General features: G+C 42.1%; 1 protein-coding gene across 2 annotated transcripts in view; it reads right to left on the bottom strand.

Annotated features, from left to right (window-relative positions):
• Positions 1 to 241: 241 nt before the first annotated feature.
• The window catches only part of CWC25 (CWC25 spliceosome associated protein homolog), a 36,546-nt gene continuing 18,127 nt past the window's right edge, over positions 242 to 18,660 (bottom strand). Inside the window, exons 5-10 of one of the 2 annotated variants that reach the window (XM_073683436.1) lie at positions 17,345 to 17,475; positions 17,192 to 17,261; positions 16,532 to 16,623; positions 14,220 to 14,312; positions 646 to 804; positions 242 to 503 (exon numbers count right to left, since the gene is read on the bottom strand). In XM_073683436.1, coding sequence (XP_073539537.1) covers positions 389 to 503; positions 646 to 804; positions 14,220 to 14,312; positions 16,532 to 16,623; positions 17,192 to 17,261; positions 17,345 to 17,475 — 660 coding nt within the window. In that variant the 3' untranslated portion in view covers positions 242 to 388. The remainder of the gene's footprint in view (positions 504 to 645; positions 805 to 14,219; positions 14,313 to 16,531; positions 16,624 to 17,191; positions 17,262 to 17,344; positions 17,476 to 18,660) is intronic. The other variant, XM_073683437.1, reaches the window with a different exon arrangement.

Genomic DNA, 18,660 nt, shown 5'->3' with positions numbered 1-18,660 from the left:
TCTGCAAAAGGGGAGACAGGAATCCCTTATACTAGAGATGTGTGGTGGTCCCAGCAGTCAGACCTCCAACTAAACATTTATCACGCACTGGAACCTCATAGTGATGCTGCACTTCAAAGTCTTTGCCTAGTCCGGACTGACTAAAACAGAATCATAGAGGGCCATTTATACTCTTCTATAGTATTGGTAAAATGGGACATGGATAATGGAAGGTTGGATTATTCTAAAATAAAAGAAGACATTTTACATTATTTTCAAGACTCTTTATACAAATATAACAATTATTGTGGCACCAGGAGAACAGAATAATGTACATATATAGGACCGATTAGGAAGATTACTGTATAAAAAAATACAAATGCAATGCACGTGGTCTATGGTCAGAACATTATCTTTTCATGAAGTTTTTCTCCAGGGCTGAGGAGGTCCTCTGAATACCATAAATATTGCGCTTCACTCGGTCCTCCAGGGAAGAGGACGCAGCACTATCCAGCTTCATCTGACTGCGGCAAGGGGGGAAAAAAAAAGGTAAAAGCTGTCAGGAGAAGGATTCAACAGGCAAAAGATATAAAATATATCACGACAAAGGCCATGGCAAAGCATGACATGACTAAGCAGCGTTTCAGTACCATCCCATATACGTACTGTAAGAATCTGTCGTCTTTTTTGTGATGGTCCTTCTTTTCATCATTCTCTTCTTCTTGTTTGTATCTGCGTACATTACTTTCCCTATCCTTCTCCCTCTGCCGGGCGTCGTCCATCATCTCCAACCTGCGACGCTCTAGCTCTTCAGCAGAGAGCTTCCTGGGGCACAGAGAAGACATGAATGGTAAACTTCTGCCGTATATAAAAGCCTTACTACTAGATGAACTGGACACACAATGTAATAGTGGCTGCAGAGCGGAATAAAATATTTGTTTTTCTAATTTCACCTCTCAGTTGCACAGATATTAGTGATCAAAGTACAGTGGTGTGAAAAAGTGTTTGCCTCTTCCTGATTTCTTATTCTCTTGCATGTTTGTCACACTTAAATGTTTCAGATCACAAAACAAATATTAGACAAAGATAATACAAGTAAACACAAAATGTAGTTTTTAAATGAAGGGAAAAAGAAATCCAAACCTACAGGGCCCTGTGTGAAAAAATGATTGCCCCACCCACATAAATTAACTGTGGTTTAGCACATCTTTGAGAAGTGGAGTTCGATTGCCCTAACCACACACAGGCCTGATTACTGCCACACCTATTCTCAATCAAGAAATCACTCAAAATGGACCTGCCTGATAAAGTGAAGTTGTTAGAACCCTCCTGTTTGTTTTTTCCATCTTGTGTTTTACGGTCATGTGACCATCTGCCTTTATATTCCAGCTCCGCCCTTTTGGCTGTGCTGGACTTCAGTGTTTGACTGTTTCTCTAGCCAGGTGCTTCGGTGCCTTTCTCTGTCAGTTCGCTTGGTCCTTCTGGGACCTCTAGTACCTTTTTGTCAGTTTGTCTTTTTGTGTTCTGCAACAACTTCTCTGTTTAGGAGGTGTCCCATTTTTTGTCCCAGTCCTTAGTTCTTTTAGGGACCCCTCCCCTTATGCTATAGGTCTTCGTTCAGACTAGCCGAGGACTAAGGCGGGTCTGTTTGCTAGGAACAGTCAGCCCGCTACATCGTAGGGATTCAGCTTAGTCTTACTGTAGGGACAGCTTTCCTCTATATTTCCTTAGTATTTGTTGAAGATCATAACAGTAAGTCCAGCCTACAAAAAAACTAATAAGGAAAGAAATTCGGGGATCAGTATGGTTTCCGTCCAGGATTTGGCTCAACGCTTGCAGGGATTGTCTCTGGAGGTGGCCGAGCTACAGCAACATGTAAGTGGCTGTTCTGTAGCGCATTTTGTGAAACCCAAGGTAGGACAGCCTGATGTTTTTTATGGTAAACAGCAAGATTTTTTTTCCTTTAAAAATGCTTGTTTGTTATATTTTCGTTTGAGACCAAGGTCCTCTGGGAATGAATCACAGCGCATTGGTTTTATTATGTCACTTTTGCGCAATGAACCACAGGGGTGGGCCTTTTCTCTCCAACCTAATGATCCGTGTTTAAGGTCTGTAGAAGAATTTTTTTTCTGCTATGGGGCTATTATATGACGATCCTGATCGAATCTCATCTGCTGAGGCAGAACTCAGGCGTTTGAATCAGGGGTCAGGTGATGTTGAAAATTATTGCACACACTTCAGGAGATGGGCTTCAGAAGTCAAATGGAATGATCCTGCGCTGAAATGTTTATTTCTTGCTTGTCTGAGTGAAAGGGTTAAGCATCTGCTAATTGCATTCCCCGCACCTGAGACTCTGCAGGATGCCATGCAATTAGCTGTTCGCGTGGACAGGAGACTGAGATCCAGGGTGAATGAGGTAAAGACTCCTGTAATGTCAGGTCCTAGTCCCCAGAAAATCTGCTCTGACGGCGGAGAACCAATGGAGGTTGGGGCGATGTCACTCCGCTCTCAGGAAAGAGACCGGAGGTTTGCCGAGGGATTGAGTCTTTATTGTGGTAAAGCTGACCATTTGATTAAGTATTGTGAGCGTCGTTTAAGTAAAGAAGAAAAAATAAAAAAAATAAAGGGCAGTTAGGCCCGTATAGCTTGTTTACGCTCAGCAGGAGTATTTCTTTCAGGGAGTACTACTTTGCAGGAAAATTAGATTGAATTTCAGGCATTTGTGGATTGTGGTTCAACACTTAATGTGATTGATAAAGGGTTTTTGGAAAACCTTAAATTGAAATCCAAACCTTTGTCACCTATTTTTGTGATTGCAATTGATAACACTCCCTTGAACTGTATTACTCACAAGGTTGCTGCATTTCCCCTCACTATCAATGGACTTCACCAAGAAATTTTGGATTTGGTTGTATTAATTTACCCTCTCCGGTCTTTTAGGTTTGCCTTGGTTAAAACTGCACAATCCTTTGCTGGACTGGTCTACTAATGTGATTAAGTCTTGGAGTCCGAAGTGCTATGATAAATATTGTAATGGTCGCATTGCGGCTGAGGAAAAAGGGGAATTACCTGTACCTATTCAAGATTTTTGGAGGGTTTTTTCAGAGGAGGAGTCGCAAGTGTTACCTCCTCATAGGGATTAGGATTGCGCCATTGAGTTTGTTCCAGGAGCTACTCTTCCAAAGAGTCGCTGGTTTAATCTGACTATCCCTGAAAGAAAGGCCTTGGAGGAGTACATACAGACTAGCCTGGCTGCTGGTCACATTAGACCTTCTAAGTCGCCTGTGGCAGTTGGATTTTTCTTTGTTAAAAAAAAAGATGGGGGTTTACGTCCATGTCTGGATTTTCGTTAAATTAATAAGATTACCGTACGCAATTCCTACCCATTGCCGTTAATTCCTGACTTGTTTAAACAGTTGGTGGGGGCCAAGTGGTTCTCTAAAATTGATCTCCGGGGGCATACTATTCGTTACGAGTGAAGGAGGGTAATGAATGGAAAATTGCTTTTAACACTCCGGTAGGTCATTTTGAGAATCTGGTGATGCCTTTTGGTCTTACCAATGCACCTGCATTTTTTCAGAACCTTATTAATGACATCCTGAGACGTTTGATTGGTAAGAATGTGGTTGTGTATTTGGATGACATTTTGATTTATTCACCAGATCTAGAGTCCCATTGGCAAAGTGTGCGTGAAGTTTTGCAGTTATTGAGTGATAATTCACTCTTTGCTAAGCTGGAGAAATGTGAGTTCGATGTGCAGAAAATTCGTTTTTTGGGCTACATTATCTCCAGCGAGGGCTTTGAGATGGACCCGGTGAAGGTTCAGGCTGTGCAGGAATGGCCTAGGCCTATTGGTTTGAAATCTATACAGAGATTTTTGGGTTTTGCCAATTATTACAGGAAATTCATTAAGAATTTTTCTATAATTGTTAAGCCTCTGACCGATCTCACCAAGAAAGGTGTGAATACGGTCCAGTGGACTACTGAGGCCATTGAAGTGTTTGAGTATCTCAAAGAGAGGTTCAGTTCTGCCCCTATCCTTATGCAGCCTGATGAGACCAAGCCTTTTTGGTCGAGGTCGATGCTTCATCGGTGGGGGTCGGAGCAGTTTTGTCTCAGGAGAACAAGGATGCAGTACATCCTTGTGCCTTCTTTTCGGAAACCGAACTGAATTATGATGTTGGAAATCGGGAGTTGCTGGCTATTAAACTCGAGTTTGAACATTGGCGTCATTTTTTGTAAGGCGCTAGATTTCCTATTCAGGTTTTCACAGATCATAAGAATTGGATCTATCTGGATGCTGCCAAGCGTTTGAATGCCAGTCAAGCTAGGTGGGAACTTTTTTTTTCCCAGTTTCATTTTTCTGTTGCCTATATCCCTGGTACTAAGAATGTTAAAGCCGATGCTTTATCTCGCAGCTTCTCTCCTACGGTCTGTGCCGAGGAGGAGAGCATTTTACAGAAAGGAGTTGTGGTGGCGGCATTGGACTCCGTTTTGCAGAATGGGATTCTGAAAGCTTAAGATGATGCTCCATCTAACACTCCCCATGGGAGGTTGTTCGTGCCTAGAGCCTTTAGGAGAGATTTGTTTGTGGATTGTCACGAGTCTCGGTTGGCAGGTCATCCAGCAATTTCAGAGACTAAGAGACTTATCAGTCGCAGGAATTGGTGGCCTAGATGGCAGAAGGAAGTCATCAAGTGGGTGCGTCAATGTACTGTGTGTGCTAGGTCAAAGGCTTCACATACTCCTGCTGCTGGGTTGCTTTGCCCTCTGGAGGTTCCTAGTGCGCCTTGGACGCATCTCACAATGGATTTTATTACTGATCTTCCTGTGTCCGAGGGTTTTACTGTCATTTGGGTGGTCGTGGACCGTTTTAGTAAGAGGTGTCATTTCGTTCCATTCATTAAGTTGCCCTGCGCCAAGACACTCGCTAAGGCGCTTGTTAAGGAGATTGTCAAGCTCCATGGTGTTCTCACGGATATTGTTTGTGATAGAAGACCTCAGTTTGTGGCTCGCTTTTGGCGTGCTTTTTGTGACAGGTTGGGGAGTCCATTTGTCATTTTTGTCTGGTTATCATCCTGAGTCTAATGGACAGACTGAAAGAAAGAACCAGGATGTTAAACAGTTTTTGCGTTGTTTTGTGGTGGACAATTAAGAGGTGTGGTCTGAGTTTCAGCCTCTCGCAGAATATGCTCTTAACAATCATACATCCTCCTCTGCGGGGTGTTCTTTTTTTGTTGTACTGGGAAACATCCGTCTTTTGGTTCGTTCTTCAAATTGGGGTCGGTGGTGCCGGAGGACGAGAATGTTTCCGGTGATTTGGAGAGAGTTTGGACTAATGCACGTTGAAACCTTCAAGAGGCTAACAAGAAGTCCAAGAAGTATTTTGACAGGAAACATAAGGAGGTTTTGTTTACTGTGGGTGACATGGTTTGGTTGTCTTCAAAGAACCTGCGGTTGAGGATTCCCTCTAAAAAACTGGGTTTTAAGTTTGTGGGTCCATTTAAAGTGCTTCAGATTGTTAACCCGTCTGCTGTTAGGTTGGATGTCCCTACTTCCTGGAAGATTAATCCGGTGTTTCATGTTTTCTTGTTGAAAAAGGCTGATGTATCAGATAGGGACGCCACTGTCACAGTTCCTCCTGTGGTGGAAGACGGCGAATATGAAATTTCTCGTATCTTGAATTCTAGATGGCATAGAGGGAGATTACAGTATCTTGTCTCCTGGAAGGGTTTCGGTCCCGAAGACAACTCCTGGGTAAGGACGGATGATGTCTCTGCTCTCAGGCTTGTTGAAGCTTTCCACAAGAGGTTTCCGGAGAGGCCTGGAGGATCCGGAGGATCCTCATAAAAGAGGGGGTACTGTTAGAACCATCCTGTTTGTTTTTTCCATCTTGTGTTTTGCGGTCAGGTGACCATCTGCCTTTATATTCCAGCTCCGCCCTTTTGGCTGTGCTGGACTTCAGTGTTTGACTGTTTCTCTAGCCAGGTGCTTCCGTGCCTTTCTCTGTCAGTTCGCTTGGTCCTTCTGGGACCTCTAGTACCTTTTTGTCAGTTTGTCTTTTTGTGTTCTGCAACAACTTCTCTGTTTAGGAGGTGTCCCATTTTTTGTCCCAGTCCTTAGTTCTTTTAGGGACCCCTCCCCTTATGCTATAGGTCTTCGTTCAGACTAGCCGAGGACTAAGGCGGGTCTGTTCACTAGGAACAGTCAGCCCGCTACATTGTAGGGATTCAGCTTAGTCTTCCTGTAGGGACAGCTTTCCCCTATCTTTCCTTAGTACCTGTTGCAGATCATAACAGAAGTAGACCAAAAGATCCTCAAAAGCTAGACATCTTGCTGCGATTCAAAGGAATTCAGGAACAAATGATAAATAAAGTAACAGATCCATCAGTCTGGAAAAGGTTATAAAGCCATTTCTAAAGCTTTGGGGCTCCAGCGAACCAGAGTGAGAGCCATTATCCACAAATGGCGAAAACATGAAACAGTGGTGATCCTTCCCAGGAGTGGCCGGCTGACAAAAATCACCCCAAGAGAGCAGCGACGACTCATCCAAGAGGTCACAAAAGACCCCACAACAACATCCAAAGAACTGCAGGCCTCATTTGCCTCAGTTAAGGTCAGTGTTCATGACTCCACCATAGGAAGGAGACAAGGCAAAAATGGCATGCATGGCAGAGTTTCAAGACGAAAACCACTGCTGAGTAAAAAGAACATAAAGGCTTGTCTCAGTTTTGCCAGAAAACATATGGATGATCGCCAAGACTTTTGGGAGAATACTGTGGACTCTCCCAAGGTGTACGTCCCATTACATCTGGCGTAGAAGTAACATATTTCAGAAAAAGAATATCATACCATCAGTAAAATATGGTGGTGGTGGTGGTAGTGTGATGGTCTGGAGCTGTTTTGCTGCTTCAGGACTTGGAAGACTTGCTGTGGTAAATGGAACCATGAATTCTGCTGTCTACCAAAACATCCTGAAGGAGAATGTCCAGTCATCTGTTCGTGACCTCAAGCTGAAGCGCCCTTGGGTTATGCAGCAGGACAATGATCCAAAGCACACCAGCAAGTCCACCTCTGAATGACTTAAGAAAAACAAAATTAAGACTTCGGAGTGGCCTAGTCAAAGTCCTGACTTAATCCGATCAAGATGCTGCGGCAAGAACTTAAAAAGGTGTTTCATGCTCGGAAACCCTCCAATGTGGCTGAATTACAACAATTTTGCGAAGAATTTTGCCAGAATTCCTCCAGAGCATTGTAAATTACTCATTGTCAGTTATCGCAAACGCTTAATTGCAGTAGTTGCTGCTAAGGGTGGCCCAGTCAGCTAATAGATTTAGAGGGCAATCACTTTTTCACACAGGGCCCTGTAGGTTTGGTTTTCTTTTTCCTGTAATAATAAAAGACATGCAGTTAAAAACTGCATTGGGTTTACTTGTGTGATCTTTCTCTAATACTTAAATTTGTTTTGAGATCTGAAACATTTAAGTGTGACAAACATACATAAGAATGAGAAATCAGGAAGGGGACAAACACTTTCACACCACTGTATTTGGCAGCTAATGGGTTAACTTTTGTTAAGTCCAAGTGGCTGTTATTAGACAGTTTCACTGGGGGCGTGTACTTCTCCCTGTATGGTGCTGACCAATCATAAGGAGGCTGTGAAGAATATTCAAGATGATCCCATGTCAGTCAATCATGGTGCCCTGTTTGGCGAGGAATTATAGAGATTTTCAATGTACAGTGTAATTCAACACTCCTGCAAGGGAGGGAGCCGAGAGGCAGGGAGTGACATACCTCACAGCAGCTGTGAGCTGCACAGGACGACCCCCTGTGGACCCCAAGCCATGCGGTCCTTTGTGTCAGATATTATAATTCAACACTGAGTTATGGGAATACGATATATCCCAGTGATACACCAAATGGATTTTTGGAAACATCCAAACCGGGGGAATATCACCCTGGCTTCCAGTCCTGTCTAGCGCATAAGGATGGGGAGATACATGGTACAGCCTTTCGGGAGCCCCTAGGGCCACTGTGCTTGGTCTCCATGCGTAGCAGGGGTCCAGCTGGATCCGATGACACCAGAACCGGCTCCCTAGGGCCGTCCATTAAGAAAGTATAGCCCATTCTAGTTTTTGGAGTTTTAGCTGAGAAAGGCCAGGGGTGGAGATTTAGGTTCAGCTAGGAGGCCGGAGGGGGAGTGACCCAGAGGTGTTAAGAGCTCCAGCAGCAGCTAGCTCAGCGTCTTTTTCCTTGTGAGGTTGCGAGGATACATTGTGGGAGAGAAGTCCTGCAACAAAGAAATAGGGCCCCACAAGCCTCCCATGTGGCAGCCCCTCCCCCACAAGCCAGGCCTTTCATCTAACTGGTAAGTGACTCTTAATAACTGCTTTATATCTTTTGTACCACTACTATTGTGTTTGCATCTCTGACCATTATGTATGCATAACCCTTATGTATATAGTGTAATGTCTAGTGTGCCCTTACGGAGATTAAATATATACTTTAACCTTGGGCTGCTCTTTTATCTTGATCCATGAACTCTCACGTCTGTTGTTCGGTTTAACGAACACGCTGGTTTCTAGCCTGATATAAGTCCCGTTATATCTAATAGAAACTGGTGGCACCTCTCTCAGGCCGACAAGTTTCTGCTTCACTGGAGCTAGTGAAGGAGCCTCTCAGCTTGTCAGGGGTGTGAGCGAGTGTGGTGCCACGTCAGTGACTGAGTGGGCCACCTCTTTTTACTCCCTGGTGCCGTCCTTTACTCGTGTGGACAGGGGGTGTCTGTGTACCAATCTGATCTTACGCGTCCCCGAGGGTGCTAAGGGCAGATCCATATCACGTGTTCCGACATAACTGACGTCGGGCGGGTGGCGAGGTGTGGATCCGTCACAAGTGGTGGCAGCGGTGGGATTCTGCGAGATCTCTATGCTGCCATTTCATCACATTAGTGGCAGCGGTGGGATTCTGCAGGATCTATCTGGTGCCAGTCTTCACAGAGGTAGTAACACTCAGAAGAAAAAACACCCCCCCATCAAAGTTAGAGCAGGTTTCTTAGTGTGCCAGATGTAATGATACAGCCCTCATCTCCTAGTCTAACTGCCTGCATGAGTCAGTGTGGAGGGAGGGGCAGTGCAGCAGAGTTTAGCTGTGTCACATTACAAACTCTTCTATCAGCTCTGCTGTACTGTCACTTCCCCTACACTGTCTGGCCAGTGATGTGTTAGTAATCACACATATCTGTTGTGCGCTGCATTGAGATCAGAGCATGGGGTCATAATATCTCACACAGGAGGAGTCCAGAACAGGCAGGTTACTCCTGTGTGAGACAGGACAGCCCTGATCTCACTGCAGAGCAAGAACAATCTGCTTGAGCACAATACAATATACAGGAGTATAATTACAGATACACTCAGTAATCAAGAGAGCTGATAGGAGGGTTTGTAATGTGACAAAGCTAAACTCAGCTGCACTACCCCTCCCCCACACTGGCTGCAGGTGGATAGACCAGGCGATGAGGGCTGTATCATTATCTCCTTCACTGAGAAACCTGCACTAAGCTATGGAGCGGGCATTTTCTTCTTTTCTTTGAGTGTTGCTGCCCGCTTATGGTTTGTCAGCATCATACTGGGAGAAGTACATGTCCCCAGTGAAAATGTTCTGATAACACCCACTTGGACTTTAACAAAAGTTAACTTTTAGGTGCCAAATACTTCGATTTCTAATATCTACTAAAAAAAAAATAATAAAGATTACGCTCCGCAGCCACTTTTACATTGTATGTCCCTTTCCACATGAAAAATTTGGTGAAAAATCTCCTTTAAGTTGTTCAACAATGGGGACAATTATTTTTTTCTTAATTAAATGCATGTATTGGAGGCTAAAATTTATTTTTGCAATTGGGCTACTTTACAAAATGGTACACCGTTTGCCCTCTACAAACTCTGCGTTGCACTGTCTATAGCTGGCTGCAGAATGAGTTAACATAGAATCTGTCAGTCAGCCTGCTATGATGCTCTGACAGAAGTTTGTAACTCTTAGGGTACATTCCCACGATCGTTTTTTTCAGTACCCGACACTAGTGAATAGCGGTTACTTTATTGCCATTCACATTCGCCAGAGACATCGAGGAATAAGGACTACATTGGAGGACCTGTGTGTCAACAATTTTTGTAATAAATTGGTGAAAGAGGGAAAGTGTGGGGGGAGTATATTTTTCAAGTTTTTTTTCTGTGTGTGTGTTTTATTTATTAATTTTTTTTACCAGGTTAGTAATGGGGGTGTCTGATAGACGCCTCTCAATTACTAACCAAGGGGTTGATGGCAGCTGTGATTTTTGACAGTTGAATGTGAAGGAAACCAAAGAACCTGTAAAAGCCTAAAAGCCTAATGGTGCTACATTTTTAATGAAACCAAAATTGTAAAAATGATTTTTAGCTCCAAATGCCAACATTTATGCGAAAAACTGTCCTCAGAGATGGACATTGGACAACACCTTTACTCACTTTACCAGACGATTTTTCTAATTTGCGCTTTGGATTTTTCTCCTTCCTTCTTCCAAAAACCATAACTTTTTTATTTTTCCATCGATATAGCTTTACGAGGGCTTATTTTTTTGCTGACCAAATTGCTGTTTTAAAAAATTTCAAATGGGGTGAAATTGTGAAAAACTGCAATTCTGCCTTTTTTCAGGTGTTGTATTGACAAAGTTTACTTTGCAGTAAAAATGACCTGGAAACAGGATTCTCTAAATCGGTTTGATTACAGTGATACCAAACTTGTATTCTTCTTTTTTTTTTTTTTTTAATTTAGTAGTGAAAAAACCTGAAATCTGTATCTATCCATCTATATATATATATATATATATATATATATATATATATATATATATATATATATATATATCTCTATATATATATATATATACATATATACACACACACACAGTACAGACCAAAAGTTTGGACACACCTTCTCATTTAAAGATTTTTCTGTATTTTCATGACTATGAAAATTGTACATTCACACTGAAGGCATCAAAACTATGAATTAACACATGTGGAATTATATACTTAACAAAAAAGTGTGAAACAACTGAAAATATGTCTTATATTCTAGGTTCTTCAAAGTAGCCACCTTTTGCTTTGATGACTGCTTTGCACACTCTTGGCATTCTCTTGATGAGCTTCAAGAGGTAGGCACCGGAAATGGTCTTCCAACAATCTTGAAGGAGTTCCCAGAGATGCTTAGCACTTGTTGGCCCTTTTGCCTTCACTCTGCGGTTCTGCTCACCCCAAACCATCTCGATTGGGTTCAGGTCTGGTGACTGTGGAGGCCAGGTCATCTGGCGTAGCACCCCATCACTCTCCAGCTTGGTCAAATAGCCCTTACACAGCCTGGAGGTGTGTTTGGGGTCATTGTCCTGTTGAAAAATAAATGATGGTCCAACTGAACGAAAACCGGATGGAATAGCATGCCGCTGCAAGATGCTGTGGTAGCCATGCTGGTTCAGTATGCCTTCAATTTTGAAAAAAGCCCCAACAGTGTCACCAGCAAAGCACCCCCACACCATCACACCATCTCCTCCATGCTTCACGGTGGGAACCAGGCATGTAGAGTCCATCCGTTCACCTTTTCTGCGTCGCACAGAGACACTGTGGTTGGAACCAAAGATCTCAAATTTGGACTCATCAGACCAAAGCACAGATTTCCACTGATCTAATGTCCATTCCTTGTGTTCTTTAGCCCAAATAAGTCTCTACTGCTTGTTGCCTGTCCTTAGCAGTGGTTTCCTAGCAGCTATTTTACCATGAAGGCCTGCTGCACAAAGTCTCCTCTTAACAGTTGCTGTAGAGATGTGTCTGCTGCTAGAACTCTGTGTGGCATTGACATGGTCTGTAATCTGAGCTGCTAACCTGCGATTTCTGACGCTGGTGACTCGGATAAACTTATCCTCAGAAGCAGAGGTGACTCTTGGTCTTCCTTTCCTGGGCGGTCCTCATGTGAGCCAGTTTCTTTGTAGCGCTTGATGGTTTTTGCAACTGCACTTGGGGACACATTCAAAGTGTGCCCAATTTTTCGGACTGACTGACCTTCATTTCTTAAAGTAATGATGGGCACTCGTTTTTCTTTACTTAGCTGCTTTTTTCTTGCCATAATACAAATTCTAACAGTCTATTCAGTAGCACTATCAGCTGTGTATACACCAGACTTCTGCACAACACAACTGATGGTCCTAACCCCATTTATAAGGCAAGAAATCCCACTTATTAAACCTGACAGGGCACACCTGTGAAGTGAAAACCTTTTCCGGTGACTACCTCTTGAAGCTCATCAAGAGAATGCCAAGAGTGTGCAAGGCGGTCATCAAAGCAAAAGGTGGCTACTTTGAAGAACGTAGAATATAACACATATTTTCAGTTGTTTCACACTTTTTTGTTAAGTATATAATTCCACATGTGTTAATTCATAGTTTTGAGGCCTTCAGTGTGAATGTACAATTTTCATAGTCATGAAAATACAGAAAAATCTTTCAATGAGAAGGTGTGTCCAAACTTTTGGTCTGTACTGTATGCATGTATGTATGTATGTATGTATATATATACATACATATTTTCATTCACACACTTTTTTTTTTTTGTGTGTCGCTATTTTCTGAGACCCGTAACTTTTTGATTTTTACATTGATGGAGTGTGAAGTCTTGTTTTTTTTGCATGCCGAACTGTAGCTTTCATTGATATCATTTTGGGATACATAAAACATTCATCACTTTTTATTGCATTTTTTGGGGGAGAGGGAATCCAGTGATTGAATTTTGGCTTTTTTTTGGCATTCAATGTATAGTTAAAAAAAATTATATTTTAAAAGGCCAAACGTTTTTGGACGCAGCGATACAAATTATGCTTATTATTGCTTTGTTTATTTTTATTTTCAAACAGTTACAAAGGGGGTGATTTAAACCTTTATATTTTCAAAAAAATTTTTTTTTGTAATCTTACCTTATTCTCCAGTCATCATAAGGAACCTTTAACCTACAACCATTTGATCGCTTATAAAGTGTAAATGGAGGTTTCCATTGAAGCTTAGCCTATATAACATTTCAGCAGGCCTGTTGCCATAGTAACTCATCAGTTCCCCCGTGATCAAAGCGACCCCTACACACTGTCGATCATGCTATTTAAATGCCGCTGTCAATAGTTGACAGCGGCATTTAAATAGGTAAGCAATAGTGATCGTGGCTAGCGCCAACTGCTGCTGTTACAGGCAGATGCTGGTTATTTATTACAGCCCGCTCATGTACCACAGGGTGTGCGAAGGGGTTAAGGACATCACATCCAAATAACCATCAAGATACTCACTAGCCTGACTATCAGTGATGAATATGAAGCCAATGATGTGAGTGATAATTTGGATCAACAGTATTTGGCAGTGACAATGCCACCAGAGTGCAGGGTAGAAGTGGCATCATGGGGACACTGGAGCACAACAGCTACAGGGTTTAGGCTCGACGCTTCAATCAATGATATATGAAGCGAATGAGTACCATTAGAGAAAAGCAAATGTTAATAATGTACATGACCAGCAACTAATGTATATCAACTAAGTAATAACAAGTAACTCTAATGTATTGCCACTTTCACCAGGCCACGTAACTAATCAAGTTGCAGTATATAGGGGCTCACCCCTCCAAAAATAATCTGTTGGAATGCACCACTTTCTTTTCTTTCCATTCATTTCAACATAGAGCAATAGCTCTAGTTCATAACGCAATGTTTAATTACACATTAAATAACAATTTATTAAAGAATAATGATGTTAACCAAAAATCGCACTGGAAGATTACAACTTTGCTCCCTCAATCATTTAAACGGGTTGTCCCATGTTCTGAATCAGAAGCGCAGTGCTCCTCCTGCTTTTCAGGGACCGTACGCTCCTGACTGACACTCCGGACTATCGGCATTATCATGTTGATGTCACGAACCTACAAGGAGATGCGGCTGCGCCTCTGCAGAATTGGAGGAGAGCAGAGGAACTGGTGGAATCCTGATATCCAGCTAATTTCAGAACAGTGTTTACAAGGTCTATTGAAAGGAGCTTGAAGGCACTGCACTCCTTAGACAGGAGACAGGCCAGTGCTACTAATCAGCAGCAATAGTCAGTTACCTAGAAAACAAGCAGTAAAAAATAAAATCCCTTAGTTCTTGAGCACTTTGAGAATAACCCTTTAATGTGCACTTACTTTGTGTACCCCGATAATCTCTGTCTTCTATACCTTTCTTCCTTTTTTGGGGAAGGACTCCGCCTATAGTTTCGATCCTCCTTTGATTTCTCCCTGAAACATTAAGATGGAAATAAATGTAATATTTCAGTTCACCAAAACCTTCTACCTTGGGTTTGCTTTTACCTTATTTGCTATAAATAACCTGGAATAGCAATTATAGTACCAAGAGTTCATGCACAAATCAGGTCCTGGGTCTCATGCACATAAAGGTCAGCATTTGGTAAAAGAAAGACCCTGGCAGACATGGTATTAAAAGAGCAGATTATTAAAAGCAGGCAGAGTATTAAAATATATATCCAGGGCAGCACAGTGGCTTAGAGGTTATAGCTGTTGCTTTTCTATACTGGGGTACATCTGTTAGCAGTTTGTATGTTCCTTCCAAGTTTGCGGGGGATTCCTCCTACACTCCAAAGATGCATAATAATTTAGATTGTGAGCCCAGGGGCATAACGATAACAGTCGCAAAGGTTGAAACCACAACTGGGCCCATGCAGGAGTGGGGCCTGCTGACGCCAGGGCCTATTTCAGCTGAATGTGTGTCCAAGAACGCATATTCAGCTGAAATGTATTGCAGCACAGGGACCCGCTGACTCCCTGCACTGCAATACAAGCCACCAGTCAATCAAAGGCCGGCAACTCATGTTGGCATGTTAGTCATGGGTGGTGCACTGAAGTCAGCTGCTGGCTTCTGCTCCGGCTGTGGAAGAGGACACTGCACGTCATGGGAGTGAAGGAAGGTAAGAAGAATCATTTCTTTATAAGCAATAAAATGGTGAACATTATACCAGGAACGGGCCCAGGATGGGGTACAATATACCAGGAGACAATTACTGGAGGGTCCCAGGAAAGGGGGACATTATACCAGGAAGAAGCCTAGGTTGGTGGACATTATTCCAGGAATGGGCCAAGGATGGTGGCCATTAGCCCCTTAATGACCAAATCATTTTGCGTTTTCGTTTTTTGCTCCCCTTCTTTCCAGAGCCAGAACTTTTTTATTTTTTGTTAAATATGGCCATGTGAGGGCTAATTTTTTGCGGGACGAGTTGTATTTTTTAACGCCATCACTGGTTTTACCATATTGTGTACTGGAAAATGGGGAAAAAATTCCAAGCGCAGTGAAATTGCAAAAAAAATGCAAAATTCCACAGTTTTTTTTTTTTTTTTATTTCAACCACGTTCACTGAATGCTAAATCTGACCTGTCATTATTTTTCTCCAGGTCATTATCAGTTTGTAGACACCAAACATGTAGAGGTTCTTTTTTATTTATTTAAGTGGTGAAAAAAAATTCCAAAGTTTACTTTTTTTTTTAAACCAAAAAAACGTAATTCTGGTGTTTCGGATTAATTTGTTTTTTATATTGATAGATCGGGCAATTCTGAACACGGTGATACAAAATATGTGTGTGTGGGGTTTATTTTTTATTATTTTATTTTCAATGGGGCAAAAGTGGGGTCATTTAAACTTTTATATTTTTTCTATATTTTTAAAAACTTTTTTTTTTTTTTTTTTTAACACTTTTTGCATGCTTCAATAGTCTCCATAGGAGACTAGAAGCAGCAGCTGTCCGATCGCCTCTGCTACATAGAGACGATGAGCAGATCGCCTCTATGTAGTAGAAATGCTCACATGCTAGGAGCACCGACCACTGGGTGGCGTTCATAGCAAGAGAGACATGACAACCAGAGGTGTCTGCTGCAGACCCAGGGTTGTCATGCCCACCCATTAGTGACCCGCGATCACATGACGGGGTCATCGATGGGCGGGGGCTAATGCCGCTCTTCTGGTGTGGCGCTGTTAAATGCCGCTGTCAGAGATTGAAAGTGGCATTTAACTGGTTAACAGCCACAGGTGGATCGCAATTCCACCCGAGGCTGTAGCAGGCACATGTCAGCTGTAAGAATCAGCTGACATGTGCCCGGTTCAGTGCGGGCTCACCGCCGGAGCCCCCGCTGAACCGGCCTTTCGGACATGATGTGTACTATTACTGACCACGTTGGAAAGGGGTTATAGTAGGAAGGAGTCAAGGATAGTGGACATTATACCAAGAAGGGGCAAACAAGTATGTCTTTATAGGATCTAGAAAGCAACAAGGACCCAGCTGGGGACCAACGTCCAAATTTTGCATGGAGGTCCATCATACTCTCATTAAGCCACTCTGTGAACCCCAATGGGGACAGTGATGAAAATGTCGGTAAAGCGCTGGGGGATTAATGGCGCTATATAAGTGAGTATAATAAATAATAAGATTAAAAAAAATCAGATACTCACTGCACACTGTCATTATGGGGACTTCTGGAGCGGCCTCCGTGTCTGTCCTGTCCTGGCACATCTCTTTTGTTACTCCTACTTGAATCCCGGATCTACGAAATGGATCAGAACCATAAAACATCCAGAAATACTTTTCTTTATCCTAACATACAATATCTATGTATTCATCCGCTGTAACAGATGTAGCAAAGCTGAATTTCTCATTTAACTGTTTCTTCTGGGCATCAAACTTATTATTTGGGTGAAGATATCTTCCTAAATGTAACCACAGCCTTGCTTTAAAACTATTAATAACAGATTATGAGATCATATCTAAGATCAGTCATCTTCTAGTTCTGAAATCTTGACTGCCAACATGCGACAAAAATAGTTTCAAGCTAGATGAACAAGAATCTAGTACTGAGCAGGTATATTGTGGGTCTTCTGTCTCAATGAAAACACCTGTGCTATGGCTGAAGCGTATGTTCCAGAAGTGCAGATGGTAGCCGACCGGCGCATCAACTTTCAAGGCCCGCCTTAGAAAAGCTAAGCCCATATGTGTGCATGCGCTTGTATTGGAGTGTAAGGATTGTGCATGTCTAATAATTATGGAGGCTAGTTTCTTAGAAATTCACTGTATAAACTGGAAGTAAAAGAGATAGGGTAGAGTAAAGTAAGCACCTGTAGTCCGTAGCCTGCTGGCGTCTGGTGAGGTGGACACGATGGGGAATGTTGTCGGTGTTTGGGAGCACTAAAGGAACAGGAAAAATAACGTATTATACACTTCTGTGTGGTACGGTGAGAACAATGCCGTTTTCAGGATTCATTCCTCACCTGCTTCGGTCATCCTGAACACTATTACTCTCTTCATCACTACTGCTACTAGGACTTGATCGTCTCTCCTTCTTTCTCTTCTTTTTTTCCTTCTTTTTCTTTTTGCTCTTTTTATCCAGGCTTGTCTGGAGCTATAAACATAAAAATTAATTATATTACTCCAATATTCATAATAGTAATCAAACTATCCAGGGACCTTAGACTTTCAGCTTATTCTAAACCACATCTTCTACAATGAAACAACCTTGTTTTCCACATTCACAGAGCAATGCCCCCTAGTGACTAGATGGTAGCAGGGAGTTCAAGCTGCAGGACCCCCAAAATCCGGTGTTATCCATTGGCAACTGCTCACTTTCCTTGCTCACTATACTTGCTCTTTTAATGTATATTTGTTTGATGCACAGCATTCTGCGGCGCAATAGCTTTTTTTTTACAGGTTCTAATTCATGGTAATTTCTGGGGAAAGAGGGGTCTCGGACAATAATCTCCCTCGAAATGTTGCATATGGAAATAGGTTGAAAGCAGAAAGCCCCTTTAAAGAGGACGTATTAACTCCTGATAAAGTTCATTAAGTAAAAAAGACCAAAATATAAAACTTTTCTCAACAATATATAAACTACTGTGCAAATGTTTTAGGCAGGTGTGGGGGAAAAATGCTGCAAAGCAAGAATGCTTTCAAAAATAGAATTATTAATAGTTTATTTTTAGCAATTAAAACACAAAGTGAATTAACAGAGTCTTGTCAAGGATTACACAAATGAGACAAAATTATTTACGCAAGCCTGCATCCACAGAAGATCGGCAGTTAGTTCTCCAAGATATAGTATAAAAATAAGTGCCCAAGGGGACGGTGGAGAGAAGGTAGTATGAGCTGCACGGCTCCTGTGTGATGGCCCGTAAATGAGGAATAATTATGATAAATGATACTAATAGATTGGAAAGGAGCTGAAAGTAAAGAAGGGGAGCACACACAGAAGTTAGTATGTGCAGTACTTCTCTGTATGGTTGGAAATGCACAGTAAGCATGCACTTAAACAGTAAAATGGTATTTACTATAGAGATAGATAGTTAATTATATATACACAAAAGAAATTAGTAGATGTAGTGTTTCTCTATATAGTTGGAAATTCGCTTAAACAGTAAACTACACTGAAGCTGTAAAATTGTACTTGCTATACTGCCAGATAGTCCATAGTATGTAAAAGATTAATAAACGGTAATTTGTATAGACATGCAGTTAGTAGGGCTGGTCCATTAGTAAACTCTGAGTTCCTGCTAGAAGTTATGGAGTGCCGACTCCACAGTTTACAGCTGTC

This window comes from Phyllobates terribilis, unplaced genomic scaffold (assembly GCF_046119375.1).
Source record: "Phyllobates terribilis strain yellow unplaced genomic scaffold, ASM4611937v1 Scaffold_5__5_contigs__length_657084704, whole genome shotgun sequence".
NCBI lineage: Eukaryota > Metazoa > Chordata > Amphibia > Anura > Dendrobatidae > Phyllobates > Phyllobates terribilis.
This window is presented reverse-complemented; position numbering and strand designations above follow the sequence as displayed.